Here is an 18624-nt window from a genome sequence, read left to right on the forward strand (position 1 = left end):
CAGCAGTTTGCTGCTCAGTACTTCAGAGCTATGTTTCCTTATAAACCAAATCAATTTGATTTATAAGGAAATGTACAGTGTAAAATATCTTCCATACTTAGGAAAAGATCAGTAGCTAAGCACATAAACACTATACTCATATACAGTCAATAAATGTGCAGTTTTTAAAGAAGCTTAGGCAACGGTATACCCTTTTCTTCTTCTTTTTTAAATTACTTTAGAGGGTGGGCTTGGTGACTCTTGCATGTGAGGCAGAAGCAGGTGAATCTGTGAGTTCAAGGCCAGCCTGGTCTACTTAGCAAGTTCCAAACCAGCTAAGGCTACATAGTGATCCTGTCTCAAAACAAACAAACAAACAAACAACAACAACAACAACACCCTGCTTTAGAATAAAACTGTTAAAAAAAAAAAAAAAGAATAAAACTGTTTCTAGACTTCTACTTAACCACAAAATTTTCCCAACTTTTCTTTGTAATATAGGTAATGTGATAGAATACTGGGCTTTATAGTCCAATGGACAAAATGTTACAATTTGTGATTTCATCTCTCTATAAGTTCGTATACTGAAGCCTAAATCTGAAATGTGATGACATCTAGGGATGGGACTTGGGGAGATTATGAGGTAGTAACCCCTGAATGGGGCTGGTGTCCTTACATAATACACCGTGAGTAAGGACACAAGAAGATGGCCATTTGCACACTGGGAAGCATGCCCTCACCTGACATCATCTGCCTTGATCTTGTGCTTTCATGTCTTCAGAACTGGAAGATAAATGTCTGCTCTTGAGACCATCCAGGCTAAAGTGTTCTGTTAATTTAGCCCAAGCTGAAGATGATTTAGTTTTTTCTTACAGTTAGTCCAAATTAATTTTTGTGAAGAAGCAATAATAATTTCAGTGGGCTCAGTCTTCAAAGAGATCCAAGTACCATGTATATGCATGTGATGGGCCTCAATTTAGATGCATTATTTTAAAATTATTTATCAAAGAAACACAAAGGTCTCAATTGGGATTATCTATGTAACTCAGAAGCAGTCAGTTTCATCCTTTGCACTTCTAGAAGAATTCTATTTGCCTGATAACAGCTGACTGTAATCTCTCTGCTGACCCTCCCCCCACACACATTTATTTAAATCATGGCTACCTATTAAGAGTACCCCAGGCAGAGGAATAAGCAAATACAAAAGTTAATTTGTGCTACAAATTCATTAGAACAATAATGAGTCCCATATGGTTGGAAAGGGGTGAAGAAAGTTCCATTCAGATCTCAGTTTAGGTGTCACCTGAATGGGAAAGGCTGCATCCCTATGGAAAATAGCAGGGATGCAAACTCTCCTTCCACCCTCCCCATTACGCTATCTCTACCATGATGAATTTTTCTTTTACTACGTCTCACTAGACTTGCCAACTATTTTATGGTCTGACTTTCTCAATCAAGATGTAAGATATATGAGAACAAACTCTCTGTCCATTTGTTCAATGCTATAATCACACCATACTGCAAAATATGACGCACCAAAAGCAATCAAATACTGGTACATATTATAGCTTCCAGGTTAGTGTTTCTATGGAACCCCTGAGTGTGTGAACAAATGCATCCCTGATCCCTGTGACTTCTCTTCATCTCTTCCGTTTCTCTTGTCCAAAACGATGTGACAGTTCTTAGTCTTTTTTTTTAAAGATTTATTTATTTATTATATGTAAGTACACTGTAGCTGTCTTCAGACACTCCAGAAGAAGGCGTCAGATCTTGTTACAGATGGTTGTGAGCCACCATGTGGTTGCTGGGATTTGAACTCTGGACCTTCGGAAGAGCAGTCGGGTGCTCTTACCCACTGAGCCATCTCACCAGCCCTCTTATTCTATTATATTTTATTTTTGTTTTATTTTATTATCTCTTAGAAGTCTGCTCTTTTCTAATGAGAGTGGATCTGGAAGGGAAGGGAGGTGGGAAGGAACTGGAAGGAGTAGAGAGAGGGGAAACCATAATCAAAATATATTATGTGAGAAAAGAATCTATTTACAAAGGAAGGGGAAGGGGGAGAGATGGTGGGCTAGAAGTGACATCCGTGGCAGCTGAAGGAAAGAATGTGAACAAGAAAACATAGAGCCAAGAAGAGAAGCTTCAGGAGTCACAAGGCAGGTCAAAGGGCAGCTGAAAAGTACAGGACAGCAATGCACTGAGCCCAGATCCGGCTGAATTCCAAGCACTCTGCCTCCGCCTTGCTGGGAATCAAGTGTTCAGGAATAGGCTGCTCAGAGATGGAGAGGGCTCAACAGTTAAGGGAACTGGCTGCTCTTCCTGAGGACCTAAGTTCAGTTCTCTGCACTCAAATGGAGGTTCACTGTAATTTCAGTCTCAAGAGATCTGATGTTCTCTTCTGACCCCCTTAGTCACCAGTAACGTGTGTGGTGCACAAACAAACATGCAGGCAAAACATCCATATAAATCAAAATAAAATAATTTTTAAAAAGAATAAGCTGCTCAAATAAAACCAGAAGAGACAGTCAAGGCTATAGATACATAAACCACAACACAGAAGTCCAAGAAACCTGAAAAGGAAATGTAATTAATGGGAGTCCTTCAAAACCTCATATTCTGAACTCAGTTACTGAACTCAAAAATACTTAATCAGAGAAAATGCCAGATGAGTATTGCAAAAGTTAACTGGTAAAAATTATCAGCAACCTGAAAGGAGATCTCAGCAGTTAAGCATGTGCTCTTCCAGAGGACCAAAATTCAACTCACATCAGGTGGCTCACAACCACCTCTAACTCTAGCTTCCCTCTTGGCCTCCGTGGCACTGGACAAATGTTCATTCAGACACATTCATATACTTAATTTAAAAATAAAGAGTACACAAACAAGGGTATGAATCAAATGCATGAAAAATCAGCATAATTGGTGAGTCAGTAATATAAAAGAAAAACAGCAAGGAAATTAAAACAAACAAACAAAAAAAAACCAAAAAACAAAAAATCTGACCTAGATACAACTAAACTTAAGAACTCAATGAATCAAATAAAAATCAAACCACAGTGGAAAGCATCACCAACTGGCGTGGCTTATGCAGGCAACAGAAGGGATGTCAGGAATAGAGAGCAGGATCTCTAACGCACTCACTGCATTCAAACATCACTAGGGAAAAAGAGCATGGCCGCACTCCAGGCTGGTTGCATTTCCCAGCTACTGTGAGTAACACAGTATCAAACACAGGATGGAAGTGTCTCTGTGGTACAATGACTTATTGGTGGGTTATTTGATAGTTCTATGTTTAGTTTCTCTGAGAGATTTCTGTAGTGGCGTCATGCATTTGCCCATCTACTAGCAGTGACTAAGAGCTCTCTCCTTTATACAAACTAGCCTGCGTTTCGTATTTGCTTTCTTGATGGTAAGCACTGAGTGTTGGATGAAATCTCAAAGTAGGTTCACTTTGCATTTCGATGGTGGCTAGAAATGACGAACAATTTCGAGTATTTGCTGCCCATCTTTAAAGTTTCCTTTGAGAACTGTCTATTCAATGCCTTAGCACACTTATTAATTTGGTTTTTTTGGTATGGACTTGCAGTTGCTTATATATTCTAGATATGACTGCCTTGCCTGATGTATAGTGGGCAAACTCCCGCACCCCAGTGAGTGGGCTGTTTCCTCACTCTGATGGCTCTTCCTTTCTTACTTTACTTCTTTATTTATTTGGAGTCTCACCTGTAACTCTGGCTGGTCTGAAACTCATTTGTGAAGGCCAGGCTTGAGCTCACAGAGACCACGCAGCTCTGCCTCCCGAGTGCTGGGATTAAAGGCATGCCCCATCATGGCCAGCAACGTTATTTCATTACTGTTCAGAAGCTTCTTAATGTCATCAGCCGCTCTGTCAATTTTGGGGATTAATCCTGTGGTATTTGAGCCCCTTTTCAAGTCCTTCTCAATTTTTAATTGTTTCACCTAGCAATTTCTCTAGCAGTCTCCAAGTTTTAGATCTTTTTAAGGTTTTTGATTCATTTTGAGATGACTTTTGAAGATAAGAATCTAGTTTCATTTTTCTACACATGGAAACCAGGTTTTTCAGTAACATTTTCTCCAACATATGCTGTTTATTCCTTTTGTCAAAAGTAAGGTGGCGGGGCTGGAGATGGCTCAGCAGGTAAGAACACTGACTGCTCTTCCGAAGGTTCCGAGTTCAAATCCCAGCAACCACATAGTGGCTCACAACCACCTATAATGAGATCTGATGCCCTCTTCTGGTGTGTCTGAAGACAGCTACCGTGTACTTAGTGCTTCATAGAATTATCATGCAAATCAACTAGCTGTCTCAAAAACTGCTTCTAGTAGAATCCAAAACACAGAAAGTAAAAAAAATATTTCATTCACAGTCATATTAATAAATAGTGTGTACTAAAAAAAGAATTCACAATCTCCAACAAATATATTGTGAAGTAAATATATCTAAAAGGTTTGATAATCTTCATATATAATCCTAACCTTATGACTTAAAAAAAAATCTAAGCAAATTTTGAAAATTATCTCATTTCAAAGATATTACTTTATTCTTTCTTTGTCCTTCTAGGACCTGAACCTAGGAATTCATTCATGTTAATCTACCACTGAGCTAAATCTCTGGTCCAAAGAGTTTACTTCAGCTATAAATAAGTACTGTTAGGTCATAATAGCATAATTCTAAAAGAATCTAATTTTGAAATAAGAATAAAAATCTTAACAAAGAAATTTCCCCTTAGCCTGAGATGGGAACAGTGGGATACTGAAGGAGAAATGACATGAACTTGTAACAGTCTCTTAGACTAATGTCTATAATAAAATAATAGGAGTTATGTCAAGCACAAAATCTTCTAATTATATAACAGTTGAAATGTCACTGCATTAGTAATAATTTTACTATATCCTTAATTCATTTCCATACTTCTTATGCTTATTAAGATCAAAGCTTAAGGTTAAGTCTTTAACACTGTGATTAAACTAACTGAACTTTTAATTCAGAAATAGAGCTTACGTTAACAAAATTGTAGGGGAGAAGTCTATTTTAGTTATCTTCTAAAATTGACATATATTAGATAATCACATCAAAAAGAGAATCAAGTGTTGATCATGACAAAGCTGCAGCAGAACCCAAAATAAACCTTGCAGTGATCTGAATCTCACACAGTTTGATTGAATCATGGGACAATTCTATTTTTAGGTATCTAATTGAAAATGGAAGAGGGGAAAAGGCCTGAAGTCCAGAGGCTGCATAATGCTTATAGTCTACAGTGCTGTCAAGATGTTTGATGTCAAACATCTCAGAAGATATACAAGGTGAGGGTTTTAGACAAACAAAACTGAGGGGACGGAGGGAGACAAAGAGCAGTTGACCAAAATGTAAATGTGGGATATTGATTCAGCGCTTTCATTTCCCTATATATACTTCCTGTCCAAGAAGGAAAGGGTAAACTGATTTATCAACATACAGTACAAAGTGCTTTGGGAGATATACTCAGACTGATCAAAACCAATGCTCTCTCTCCCTTTCCTAAAACATTACATCCTGAGCCTCTAAACTCTCTTCTGACTGTAAACTACAGCATACAAGTCGGACACCGACTGTTGAGCCAAAGGACTCACACACAGAACGTAAAGCACTGAGCTCAGCCTGGTGTTGACCTATGGTACGATTACGTGGCTATATAACCTGAAAGAGCAGTACTTGTTTTCTCAATGCCTGCTTCTTCTTTTCATATTTGTCAATGCACAGACCTCCAAAACTTCAGAGTTCTCTTACCTCCATGAACATATATTTACTTTTAAAAAAAGAAAAGGCTTATGGTCTTTGCTTCCACTCTCTCTCATCTGACTTCCTTACTCAGTCCCCACCCTCCTCCTTTAGTGGACACCACTATCCTACAATCTCCTGGGATTCACCTTTAGTCTCCTAAAAACTTTAAAAAACAAAACTAGCAGGACCGTGGTAGCTCACTTAATCCCAGCAGATGAGAGGCAGAGTTCAAGGTCAGTCTGTATGCATTCAAGAGAGAGTGTGTGTGTGTGTGTGTGTGTGTGTGTGTGTGTGTGTTAGCTCAAGGTCAGGCTGTTCTACAAAGAGTGTTCCTGGATAGTGAGGAATACACAGAGAAACCGTGTCTTGAAAAAACAACTAACCTAACAAATGAACAAACAAAATAAATAAAGTCTAAAGGGAAAATATTTTTAATGCCACCAACAGAGCTCTCCTATTCAATCTACTGCATTTTTGTTTGTTTTTTGGTTGTTGTTTTTTATATAGCACCTCATGCAGCCCAGGATGGCCTCAAATTTACTATGTAGCCAAGGATAATGTTAAGCTTCGGATCCTCCTACTTCTACCCTCCATACTGACTCTTTAAAGGGCCATTCTAAACGGTCCAGAGGTGGTTCAGCAGTTTAGTATATATACTCTTCTTACAGAACAGTGTGTTTGGTTACCAGCACCCACAAGTTGGCTTCTGTAACTCCAGTTCCAGGGGACTTGGTTTCTTCTTTTGTTGTGTAGAAGCACCAGGAATATACAAATATACATGGTACACATTCATATATGCAAGTCAAACACTCATACACATAAACTAAATCTAAAAAATAATTTTTGTTTAAAGAATCACCATGACAATTTGGGGAGATCGTTCCATTCAGTTGGTAAACTGATGGACCCGAATTTAATTAACAAAACCCACATTTAAAAAGCTAAGAGGGTGGTACACACTATAATCCCAGTGCCAAGGAGGTAAACAAGGAAATACCTAGAACTTCCTAGCCAACCACCATACTCTACTTGGTGAGCCCTAGACCAATACAAGACCATGTCTCAAAAAACATACATGTACACACACCTGCATCCACAAGAGTCATCAAGAAATCCTAGCCCTCAGAAGGCTGAAACAGAAAGATCGAAAGTTCAAAGGCCAGCTTGGGCAACAGTAAATATGTCTTTAAAAAATAAAACAAGGTAATCAGTGGCAACATTCCAGAGGCAGGGGCCAGCCTGATCTACAACAGCTAACGCCACTTGGAGAAACTTTCCTCAAAAATAAATAGAAAGAAAAATAAAATACAGAAAAAAAGAAGCTTCACTAAGAAGGAACTCAAACTAATGTAGAAAATGACCTTTTAAAACATTTACACTTTTAGTTTTATGTTGGTGGAGTGTGCACAAGAATGCAGTGCCCAGAGAAGAACTGGATCCCCTGCAGATGTTAAGTAATTATGATCTACTCCATGTGGCTGCTGGGAACCAAACTCAAGTCCTCTGGAAGAACAGGAAGCACTCTTAACCACTGAGCCATTTCTCTAGCCCCACACACACACACAAAAAAGAGGTAAAAACCTACTTATAAGAAAACAGACTTAAAAGTTTCTTTTCCCTAAGTATAAGAAAAAATAAACTAAGAATATTGAGCCAATAAAAATCAATCACCAATAGAAAAAAATAACAAACACGATTTTCTCAGCTCTTTGCTGTTAAATTTTCAAAGCTTTCAGCTACATTTCTATAGACCTACCTAAAAAAGCAAAATTAAAAAATTCTATTTGCCCAACTCCTCTGTCCTCAATCCCAGCTTCCAACCAGGGACAACTGGGAGACAGCAGAGGTGCTCCTGAAGCTCTGAGCACAGAGCAATATACTGAGACCCAAATGTTTTCCTCTGTCTTTAATCTATTTCAAACACACAAACACAGAATTGGCCAATAAGAGAATCTCCATTGAATTGTCAAAGTTAAAGGTACATATTAAATACAGAAACACTGAAAGTTTTAACACCGTCAAAAATCAAGCCCTGCTCTCAAAAATGGATACAAGAAAGTCTACATGGATTGAGGAAGCTGACCATAATAGGTTCATAAAAGGATGGCATCTTAAGAATTCTTTTTTTTGGTGGGGAGGGGAGGAAGGGAGCAAGTGAGCATGCATATATGTGTATATGTGTGTAAATGTGTGTGAGTTGAATGCATGCATATGTGTATATGTATGTAAATGTGTGTGAGGTGAATGCATGCATGTGTGTATATGTGTTTATGTGTGCGAGTTGAATGCATACATGTGTATATATGTGTGTGAGGTGAATGCATGCATGTGTGCATATGTGGATGCTTACTCCTATGCACATGCAGAGTCCAGTTCTTTCTGAGGAAGATTCTCTCCTGCTTTCTCAGCTAGGTTCGAAGCCCAGTAACCCAGTGAAAGTGGTCTCCACTGACCCCACCCCAATAGCTGGGGTTGCAGGTATCTGTGGGAACATCCAGCTTATTACATGGGTGTTGGGATCTTCCGATTACAGAGCAGGTGCTCTTAGCTGCTAACCCCTCTTTAATCCTTAAGAATTTTTATCTGTGACAAGATGGCTAAGCAGGTAAATGCATTAAATGCAGCTGCTGTCAAGCCTGACAAGGCAGGACTCCCACAGTGAAAGAAGAGAACTGGCTCTTTCAAGTTCCTGATTTCCACAGGCACACTGTGTCATGTGTGTACTCTGGCCCCAAATAAATAAATGTACTAGTTTGTTGGTTTTTTTTTAAAGAAATCTTTATTGATTAAAAATAAAATTTCTGGACAGTGGAGGTAACACCTTTGTAATCCCAGTGTCTCAACAGGAGGCTGAGTTTAAGATCAGCATGGATCACCTAATGAGTTCCAAGTTTGCCTCGGCTACACAGGGAGAAAGTGGAGAAGGGGAGAATGAACACACACACACACACACACACACTTCACATTCTTTTTTTAGAGCTTTGGACAAGTAGGTCTGTAGAAGTCCTAGAACCTACTTTGAACAAGCACACATGATTCTTGTAAGTCCTGCTAGTTTAGATCTAGCCATGACATGAATGGACCTTTCACATTTAAGCAACATTTGAGGAATGTTTCAACTGTGAGCTCTTGTGCATGTATTCCAGATTGCCTTAAAATCACCCTTACTGAGAAACTCTCAGAGTAAATTGGAAAGAGTGTAGAATTTAAAGTTTAAAAAAAAAAGGAAAAGAAAGAAACCAAGATTCAATTTTTCTGACATTTGCTTGCTGTATAAACCTTACTTACACCTACTGCTGTTTTGCTCCCTGGTAACGGTATATTTTGTGGAAACAGCAAACCAGTGCTAACCTGCCTCACAGGGTTGACATGGAATCATTTGAGAATACTCAAAAAGGACTCTGCAAATGTCACCGTTACAATAACATCTCATGAAGTCAGTGCCGTGTAGTCCAGAATGTGAGAATGTTGCTGCCCAGCCTGACGTGGAACCGCTGGTTCTCTCTCTGTTCACGTTGCCTATGGGCATCACTGCCTCCTCTCACAGGACAGGCAATGCTAGGCACTGGGACATATGTAAGCTCCTGTGCATCCCAAAATTCTAGGATTGCTTGTGCAGGATTAGGGAGCTTGTTTACTGCACCAGCACTGTTTATGTGACAGGACTGGAGTCTCGGCTGTCATTTGAGCTTGGATGGCAGTATTTCTACTTGAAGCTAGCTTAACTGTGAGCAGTTAATGCCAGTCATTAGAGAAAAACCAATCTAGAGAAAGAGTTTTCCACATGTTGTAAATGCTAAGGGAACTTTAAAATTGGTTATTTAAATTTCTAAAAGAAACTGTACCCTTTCCTGACCGCCTTGAGAAGCATACACTAAATCTACGCAATATTTCTTTGGCAATTCATTGTCATCAACAGAATCAGTAAAATCAAGGTTATGAGCACAGCTGAGTGAGACCCTAGAGATCTTGGATCCACTAACTTAGCTTGCAACACTACACAAAATAAACAAGCGCTCCGCCCCTCCCAATGCACCACTCTTAATGTGTAGGAGGGTCCACGAAGTGAGTGACATAATGGTGCCCTCCAGAGCTAGAGGTTCCTATGCTTTCTTTACATCTTCAGGCTCTTGCACAGAGGACCATCTTTTTCCTCATACAAATTGGAGGAATGCATAATAAAATGTGTTCTCACCAGCAATCTCATTGTTACAGATTGGCTATCCAAAATGTACAGGACCGTGTTTCAGGATTTGTTAGAATTCTTTAAAGTTTGGAACATTTGCATAAACGTAAGCAGCTGAGTACTAAGCGACAAATCTAAAATCATAAGCTCCCCAATCTAAATTTTTGTGGGTGCCACATACTTAGGGGCACTGAATTTAGGGTACATTTCAGATTGGGGAGGCTTTCTGGGCACTACAAATCATCTCTGCTCTTTTCCTCTAATGCACCCCCAAGCGCTTTCTTCACTACTCCACCATCACAATCAGCTGTCCGAGCCCTAGTTAGTGCTCTTACTCTACAGAGCTGTAACCAACCGTCTGCCTTTGGACACTCAACATCCAGCTCACCTGGCCTTTCCCTAGACATGCATAATCTTGATTATGTAGTTTATTTTCCTTGCTATGACCTGACAAGAACCAGTTGCTGTTTCTGTATATATGTCTTTACTACTAAAGAATTTTTCTAAGAAATCTGGAGCTGTTTCCAGTATTTTAAAATAAAAGTTACACCAGGCATGATTACACAAACCTGCAATCCCAACATTTGAGATGTGGGGGTGGAAAGATCCAAAGGGCAAGAGCATCCTTGGCTACATAGTGGGTTCAAAGTCAGCCTTGGCTATATGAGATCCAAACAAAACGAATTTCTTTTAAAAGGAGCTGAAGGTTCTAGAAGGCTTGGATTTATTTCATCAGAAACTCAAATTTTTAAAGAAACTATTTTGGCTAAATATGTTAGAATTTCAATTTCTACAAATCCATCTTAGCTTTCCCAATTAGCAAGATTTTATTCACTTTAATTGGGGGGCAAGGAGAAACCTTTCTAGCTAAAAAAACCTATCCAGAACATTTTTACAAGGAAGATATGAGCACAAATAAAGGTGCTACCAAGATGCTATTAATATTTAAGTATTTAAATGGGGGCAGTGTCTATCTCCTAAACCACAGATGAAGAAAGCTTAGCCTGTCATCATGCCACTCAAGGACTGACTGACTATATTTCACTTTCAAAACTCACAGAGTCAGAGGTAGTGGAGGACTGGTGCACAACAGGGCCACAAAACACAGACCAACCCCTGCAGTTCCAACTACATTCACACCTACACAAAATCTAGCCAACCAACATTCCAGTTCATTTGCTGAAAAACTACTAGGAATTGATAGGAAAGGGGGAATCAGTTTTCTTCAGGAATGCAGCCTTTGATGGCTGTCAATGCCCCAGTGGGCAACCATGTCTTAGTGTGCTTTCTAATGCTGTGATAAACACTATGACCAAAAGCATGCTGGAGGGGAAAGATTTGGCTCTCAGGTCACAGTTCATTATCAGAGGAAGCCGAGACAGGAACTAAAACATAGGCCCTAGGAGAAATGCTGCTTACTGGCTTGCTCCTCATACTTATACAACCCAGAACTACCTGCCCAGGGGTCACAGCAAAAACAGTGAGCTGAGCCCTCCCATATCAATAACTAATTAAGAAAATGTCCCATAGATTTCTCACTGTCATAATTTTGTAACCAGTCTTTGTCTGAACAGCCTTGATTAATTTCAATCTAGCTTTTCAGAGGTATGTGATACTTGGAGTTTTAAAACCAAGAGGGGGAGATATACAAATTACTCTGCAAAATGCAAAAATAAAGCTGAACACCCACTTCCAAACATAACACAATATTCACTAAATAAAATTCTAATGAACTCCGGAAGGGCTTACAGTTTAGAACAAATGACATATCTCATTCACCTGGGTGTGCACATGTAACATATACAAGCCCATGCACACACAACTAAGGTGACAAATAGGCAAACACACACACAAAGCATTGTCACAGCTCTAAAATGTGCAGTGACTTCTATATGTATAGACCTTGAAAGAAAAAAATCACAATGCTCTAAAAAGTGGACTGAATTTATAAGCAGAAAGTGTGAAGATGAGTGTGAAATAGAAGAAAGACCATCTCAGACAACAAAATCAATATTCAACACCTGGTTAAATTTGGTACATAGTAAACCATGCATAGATAAAGTCAAGAAAGCATGCACCGAGCCTGGAAAGGTAACTAAGTGGTTAAGAACATTGACTGTTCGTCCAGAAGATATGGGTTGGGTTTCTAGCACCTGCGCGTGTGCGCTCTCACTCGTGCGCTCTTGCTCGTGCACTGTGCACTCTCTCGCTCTTGCTTGTGCGCTCTCTCTCTCTCTCTCTCTCACACACACACACACACACACACAGGCATACAGAATACAGGCATACAGATTGTATTTTATTTTATGTGTATGGGTATCATGTGTGTGCCTGGTGCCCAAGGAGGGCAGATGCCCTTGAGTTAGTGATGGTTGTGAGCCACCATATGGGTGGTGGGAACAGAACTAGGTCCTCTGGAAGAGTAGCCAGCGTTCTTAATTGCTGAGCCATCTCTCCAATCCTCAATCTATTTTAAAGAATTCATAAAGAGATGTCAGAAATATACAAAGCAGATCAAAATATGCCAATAACTTGATATTCTGAAGCTAAATTCTGTGCAAGTATAAGGAGAAATTTGACTGTGGGGTTTTATGCCACAGTAGACTTGTACAAAGTGTTCTGTAAAGAGGCACCCAGGTAACACTGATAAAGAGGGACTGCATGGCAGGTTCAGTAAGAGCTAGCAATCTCTAGTCCAGATGCTACAAGGAAAGCATAATTCTAGCAACTGAATATAGGAAGCAAACTGGCTACTGTTGACTGGTCCACAGAAAATTTTGAATAAGACTTCTTGTAAAGAGCATTGCTGAAAGGTGATGCTAAGTGACAGGCAAATCCAGCAGGCCACATCTGGTCTACAGGACATGATAAAATGCTGAGGGTCCATGGACTCTGTAACAATTGCAGCTTCAGCTATTTCAGGGAACCCCCCCAGAGCTATCCATAAAGCAGTCACTCCTTCTCGGATCCTCAAACTGACATCATGGCAGCTCTGGGTATGTTAAATATTCCACCAGTCTAGGGGGAATGTAATCCAGCCTTTGACACCCAAAGAAAACTCAAGCCCCCAGTAAGCCCAGAGAGCCATGAAGCCAGTTGCCAGAACCCCTGATTGTCATGGCTATTGCTCCAGGAGTCTTGAGTTATGAAAGCTTCAGATGACCCTTAGATGACTGGACCACCCACAGACACCCTGATCTTACTGTCCTTACTCTGGCTGGAGAGGAGCACCTCCCCCACCCATAACAGCTAGAACACTCAGGAGATTGGAGAGATTTGGACGAGCAGCATTCTCATTGGCTCTAGATCATTACCGTGGTGGAAGAGTCTGAGCAGGTAACACAAAGCAGGCACCTCCTAGGCATCTCAGCCCTAGGCATACTCAGCAGAGGTGTGTTAACAGAGACAGTTAGAAGGAAGCTGAAGAATCCCAGACTGCAGCCAGGAGCAGAGACTGCAGTGCTGAGGCTGTAGGAAAACAAGAGCTGTGAAGAGCCAACACAGCAGTTGCTGCAAGCTCCAGACACCACTGAGAATCACTAGCTCTAATGCTCTCGTGCTGAGGAGCCATGCACTGACAGCTGACAGGACCAATCCCTGAAGTCCAGGACTGTAGCAGGAAGAGTTGAATGTGCCTGTACCATAACCTTGAGCTACACCAGCAGCAGGTACTGAGTCAGTAACACTGAAGGCTCAGGAGATAGATGCCCACGGCCCGTCCCTGCTAATGCTTCCCATCTCCTAGGAACAAGCAGCAGAAGTGGACTGGTGATGACAGTGGGCACAAGCTTTCCACGGCCCGTCTGGAGAGGAGCCACTGGGAAAGCACACAGAAGAATTTGTAAGGCTTAGAAATGAGAGCCTCTGTATACCTTGAAATTTGAGTCAAAGGAATTTCCTAACAGATTATATTTGGAGAAGGATCAAAGATGACCTCAAGGTTTTTCAAATGTACTTGAAAAACTGCACACAACTGAATCTGTCTAAGTCTATCCTAGCTTTTCCTTACTGAAGGGAGCTAGACACAAAGAACTGCCTGGTAAGATTTTACTAAGCACAGAATTCTCCTGTGGCCAGGCTCATTACCTCCCAATGATCCTTTTATAACTTCAGATTGTTAGCATGAAGTTGGCTATGTCTCTTCATTCCAACAATCCCCACTAATCAAATATATGTGCTTTGTATGAATATAATATGATAAAGATTGCTTATTACCCATGAAAATGTACAAGACTACATTAGAAACATATTTATCTCACTTAAAAGATGAAGTTATACTTGGAGGTTAGCTATCTTTGTTCAAGGTCACTTAGTGAGCAAAAAAGTTTACCTTTGCCCAGATGACTCTAAAGCCAATCTGTTAACCATATTACAACATAACACCCTTGAGAGGTCCTCATTGTTAAAGTTCTTAGATTGTCTAGCCTTCCCTCCATTCCTCCTATGACTAGGTTATTGAAATAGTAACATCACTTAATGGTGGTACAAGTAACTTTTTAGAAAGCAGAGTATCAAATTCCCAGCTGGAGAGAAGACACAATTTACCTTGTTTTCCTAGGGAGAAAAAACAAAAATCAGAAACTCAAACAAAGCTATCTTTCTGAGAGAGGCTTTTCTATTCACACTGTGGTATTACGGGATTCCTTGAGACAATAATAACCCAGCACTGGGCCACTCAACAAGCTGATCACTCAGACCCTGCTAACAGAATTCTCAGACCACAGTGCCTTCATTTTTCCTTTCCCCAGAGAAAAACGCTATCTGCCAGCTGTTCTTGCCTCTGCGTTCTGCCACTCTTCACCAGGCTATCTCGGGCAGACGCTTGAGAGCTCCGCTGGGGAATCACTTTCAGAGACAGCTCCGATGTCCCTCCCAAGCTCCCGGAGCACTAAGCACACTGCTTTCCCACCACAATCTGCTCAGGAGCTGCCCATTTGCCATCTCACTGGCCCTTACTCAAACAGACACTCAGAAACTGCTTTGACTAAACAGCACTGGCTCCCCACTTGGGCCCACGTGGCAACCAAATGCCAGAGGGAAGCTTGGCATTTCTTCCGTCTTTCTGTGCCTGTCCTTGGCTGCTGAAATCATATAAACTGTACATTCTGAAATTCCAGGAAGGGCAAGGAATAAACCTTCCAGCCCAGGTGTTGGCCACTGTTCACAAGGGCAGAGAACATCCTGGAACAGACATTTCTGATCAGTGTGTCACTGATCAGCCTGTAGCAACCAAAATGGTCCCTTCAGAGAATCACAACTAGGACAGGATGACAGAGAGGAACTTCTCATGCCAGCTCAAAGGAACAAAGGTGAGACAAGGAAGAGTCAGTAGGGGTCAAGACCACACCCTGACCACAGCTGCTTAATTATGCACACCACTTGCCCAATTTCTCCCTGATTTAATCTAAAGTTTTGGCTGAACACACACTTGGGATCACGGGACTCTTTCTCTGTTCCTCTCCCAACGTGGCCAACTGCAGTAACCTTTCCTCCATTTTCACCATTACTTGGAAACAGGTAGCTGAGCCCAGCCTGAAGAAGCTGCCAGCAGGTTTTTTGTTGTTGTTGTTTGTTGCTTGTTTTTTGTTTTTCGAGACAGGGTTTCTCTGTTTAGCCCTGGCTGTCCTGGAACTCACTTTGTAGACCAGGCTGGCCTCGAACTCAGGGATCTGCCTGCCTCTGCCTCCCAAGTGCTGGGATTAAAGGCGTGTGCCACCACCACTCGGCTTAGAGCAGGGGTTTTTTTGCCCTAAAAAAAATCACACTAGATTACTAGCATAAGATCCATGGCCCCACCCAATAGTGTTATACCAAACTAAGAACAAGAAAAAAGAAGCAAAATAAAATAGTAACTTTCCAAATGTATCCTTATCTACAAATAGCATTTAGTGGCATTGGAACCGATCTACACTAATTTATTTGCTTATACAATCTAAACTTAATAATTTTATTATCCTATTAATTCAACAATTATGTCCTAGTTTGCTTTCAACTACTATGATAAAGACCATGACCAAAAACAACTTAGAGAAAGATCACAGACCATGGAAGAAAGTCAGAGTAGGATGCAAAGCAGGAACCTGGAGGCAGAAACTGAAGCAGAGGCCATGCAGGAATGCTCACTTGCTCTTCTTGACTAAGTGTTTTATACAGTCCAGGGTCCAGGGATGGTCCAGCCTACATCAATCCCTAATAGGCAGAATGCCCTCACAGACCTGCCTACAGGCCAATCTGATGAGTGCATTTTCTCAACTTAAATGTCCTCCTCCCAGATGACCCAGGCTTATGCCAAGTTGACAAAAACTGAACCACTACTAATTTCTACAGAATAAACTATTTAACTGTCTATAGAGAAGAAGATAAATTAACATCACGGACTGAAATTAGAGCACCCTAAGAATGCTTCCCACTAGCATGTATTTACAGATCACCCAGGAATGAGCACTCAAGATTGAGACAGCAATCCTGTAAGGGAGAAAACAATGCTGCCTACATATTAGCATTAACCCTACTATCCCAACTCTCCCCAGCTCAATGCCTAACCACAGCTTACCGGGACCCCAGGTGCTGCCTCTGCTAGTCTGTCTTCTACATAGTATGCTACTCCCACCCAACCGCTGCCAAGGAAGAACTCATCTGAATCCTAGTTCTGAAATATCTGAATTTGAAGAGTAAGAAAGTGTTTAAAGATGTAGGTTACATACATATGTTTATGAGTTACAAGTGAGGACTTAGTTTACATTTCCTCGGGGGAGGGGTGCTGTTTTATCTGGGGAGGTGCTATCTGTACCAAAGCATTCATGTGGAGAGAAGTCAGTCTCTCCTCTGTGGATAATCCTGAGCATGGAAATCAGGCTGTCAAGTGTAGGCCAGGTGCCGTTACCTGCTAAGCCATCTTGCTTATCATTTCTTTTGCTTAAGCATTAAAAAAAAAAAAAAAAAAAAAAAAAAAAAAACCAAAACCCCAAACAATTGACCCCAACTATACTTCACTTCCATATGACACCACAGTTCTCTTTCATATCCCAATGTTCTAGGTCAAATTTCTTTTCTAAATCTGCCAGAAATGCTTTCCTAATTTTTACCAGTTTCCCTTTGTCTGGATGGAGCCAAACCTACCTTGAACGTGGCAAACCCTTGACTTTCACTCTGCGTTTTAGACTGTGCAAACAATTTACAATAATAAAGCTAAAGCAACACTGGGCTTTCTTTGCAAGTTTCATTTTATTGGATAACTGATTTCCTATGGGATTACTGTTGCATTGACTTAAAAAAAAATAAAAATAAGCCAACAAACAACTTTTTCCAAGCTGACAACAAAGAAACTGACCAAGTCAATTGTGAAATTATATCATCTGAATCTTAATCACAGCGAGCACTTTTTCCCCCAGGGACTATGAAAAGTGATTTTGGAAAGTTGTATAAAATCACTGTTTGCCCCACATCAAGGAAAGGGGCTCACAAACTCATTTCTACTTGAAATATTTTCTCCTATTATTAGGGTGTTGTCCCAAAAGATTAACTGTCATGTCTTTTCTAAGTCGTTTAAATGTTCTTTAATGAACAGAACAAACCTGAAAAGTAACATGATTTCTGTCCTGTGTTTAGTCCGTAGGCAACCGCACCCCAATATTCTATAAAATGTTTGAGTCGTGAACAGTGAGTTACAAAACACCAGAGAGCCACACATACATCATGATTACATGGGTGTTTGTTTTAAAGCCCTTCTCTCAAAAAATAGAAACAAAGGTGAGAGGGCTGAACTAGGATTTTCTCAACTTCTCTGATACGACCTTCGTTCTCATTTTTAAAATCTGTCAACTGAAAAGAAGAAGGTTCGCGTGTTTTGGTCACTTTTTGTAAAGACATTTTCCGCAAACTCTTGCAAAAAGTACTGAATACGATAGGAAGACTTTGTTTTCCCAGAACAGCGCTTCTTAGTCATTGAAACTCCAGAATAATTTACCAAGATTTCCTCCGACACCGCCTCCACCTCCCCCCTCCCCAAAAGGACTTGTTAAATTACATGAAACAAACCCAATTCAAGTAACTGGAGAATCAAGTTTCCCAAGATCCTAACTTCTGAAATCGTTGTCCCTGCAACCCTTCTTCCTATCTTCACCTATGCTCTCATCCATAGCACAGGGCCAGTTTTCAAGCCAAGTGAAAAACTTTATTTTAAAAAATAAATAAACACTGCAAGGGACACAGCGGACAATGCGCCTGACTCCGGCCGCCTGCCCAGGAGGGCTCCAACAGGACAAGTCCGGGGAGTTAAGAAAGGTCTCCTCCGTGCCCACCAGGCAGCAGCAGGTCAGATCACCCACCCCGCCAGTGCGCTCAGGGTCTGGAGAAGTTTCCGCGCTCCAGAGCGGGCTCGCTGAGCGCGAGCGACAGGGGAACAAGGGCCACAGCGTGGTCGCGGCTTGTGGTTCCACTCACCTGCCCATTCTCCGAGTCGCGGACCGACCAAGGCCTCGTTGCCCACGCACCACACCTGGAAGGCCCTGAAGAGCGAGTACGAGGCTCGCAGGGCCAGGTAGGCAATGGTGCTCGCGCCCACCCAGTACAGGAAGCCGGCCGCCGGGGGAGCGCACTCCATGGCTCGTGACTAGGCCTCACTACTACGGTGAATGGGGAAGGAAAAAAAAAAAAAGAATGAATGGGACGAGGA

General features: G+C 41.1%; 1 protein-coding gene across 1 annotated transcript in view; it reads right to left on the minus strand.

Moving 5' to 3' along the window:
- The window catches only part of Hsd17b12 (hydroxysteroid (17-beta) dehydrogenase 12), a 125213-nt gene extending 106621 nt beyond the window's left edge, over positions 1–18592 (minus strand). Inside the window, exon 1 of the mRNA NM_019657.4 lies at positions 18393–18592. Coding sequence (NP_062631.1) covers positions 18393–18552 — 160 coding nt within the window. The 5' untranslated portion in view covers positions 18553–18592. The remainder of the gene's footprint in view (positions 1–18392) is intronic.
- Between the last annotated feature and the right edge of the window lie 32 nt (positions 18593–18624).

This window comes from Mus musculus, chromosome 2 (genome assembly GCF_000001635.26).
Source record: "Mus musculus strain C57BL/6J chromosome 2, GRCm38.p6 C57BL/6J".
Classification (NCBI taxonomy): Eukaryota; Metazoa; Chordata; class Mammalia; order Rodentia; family Muridae; genus Mus; species Mus musculus.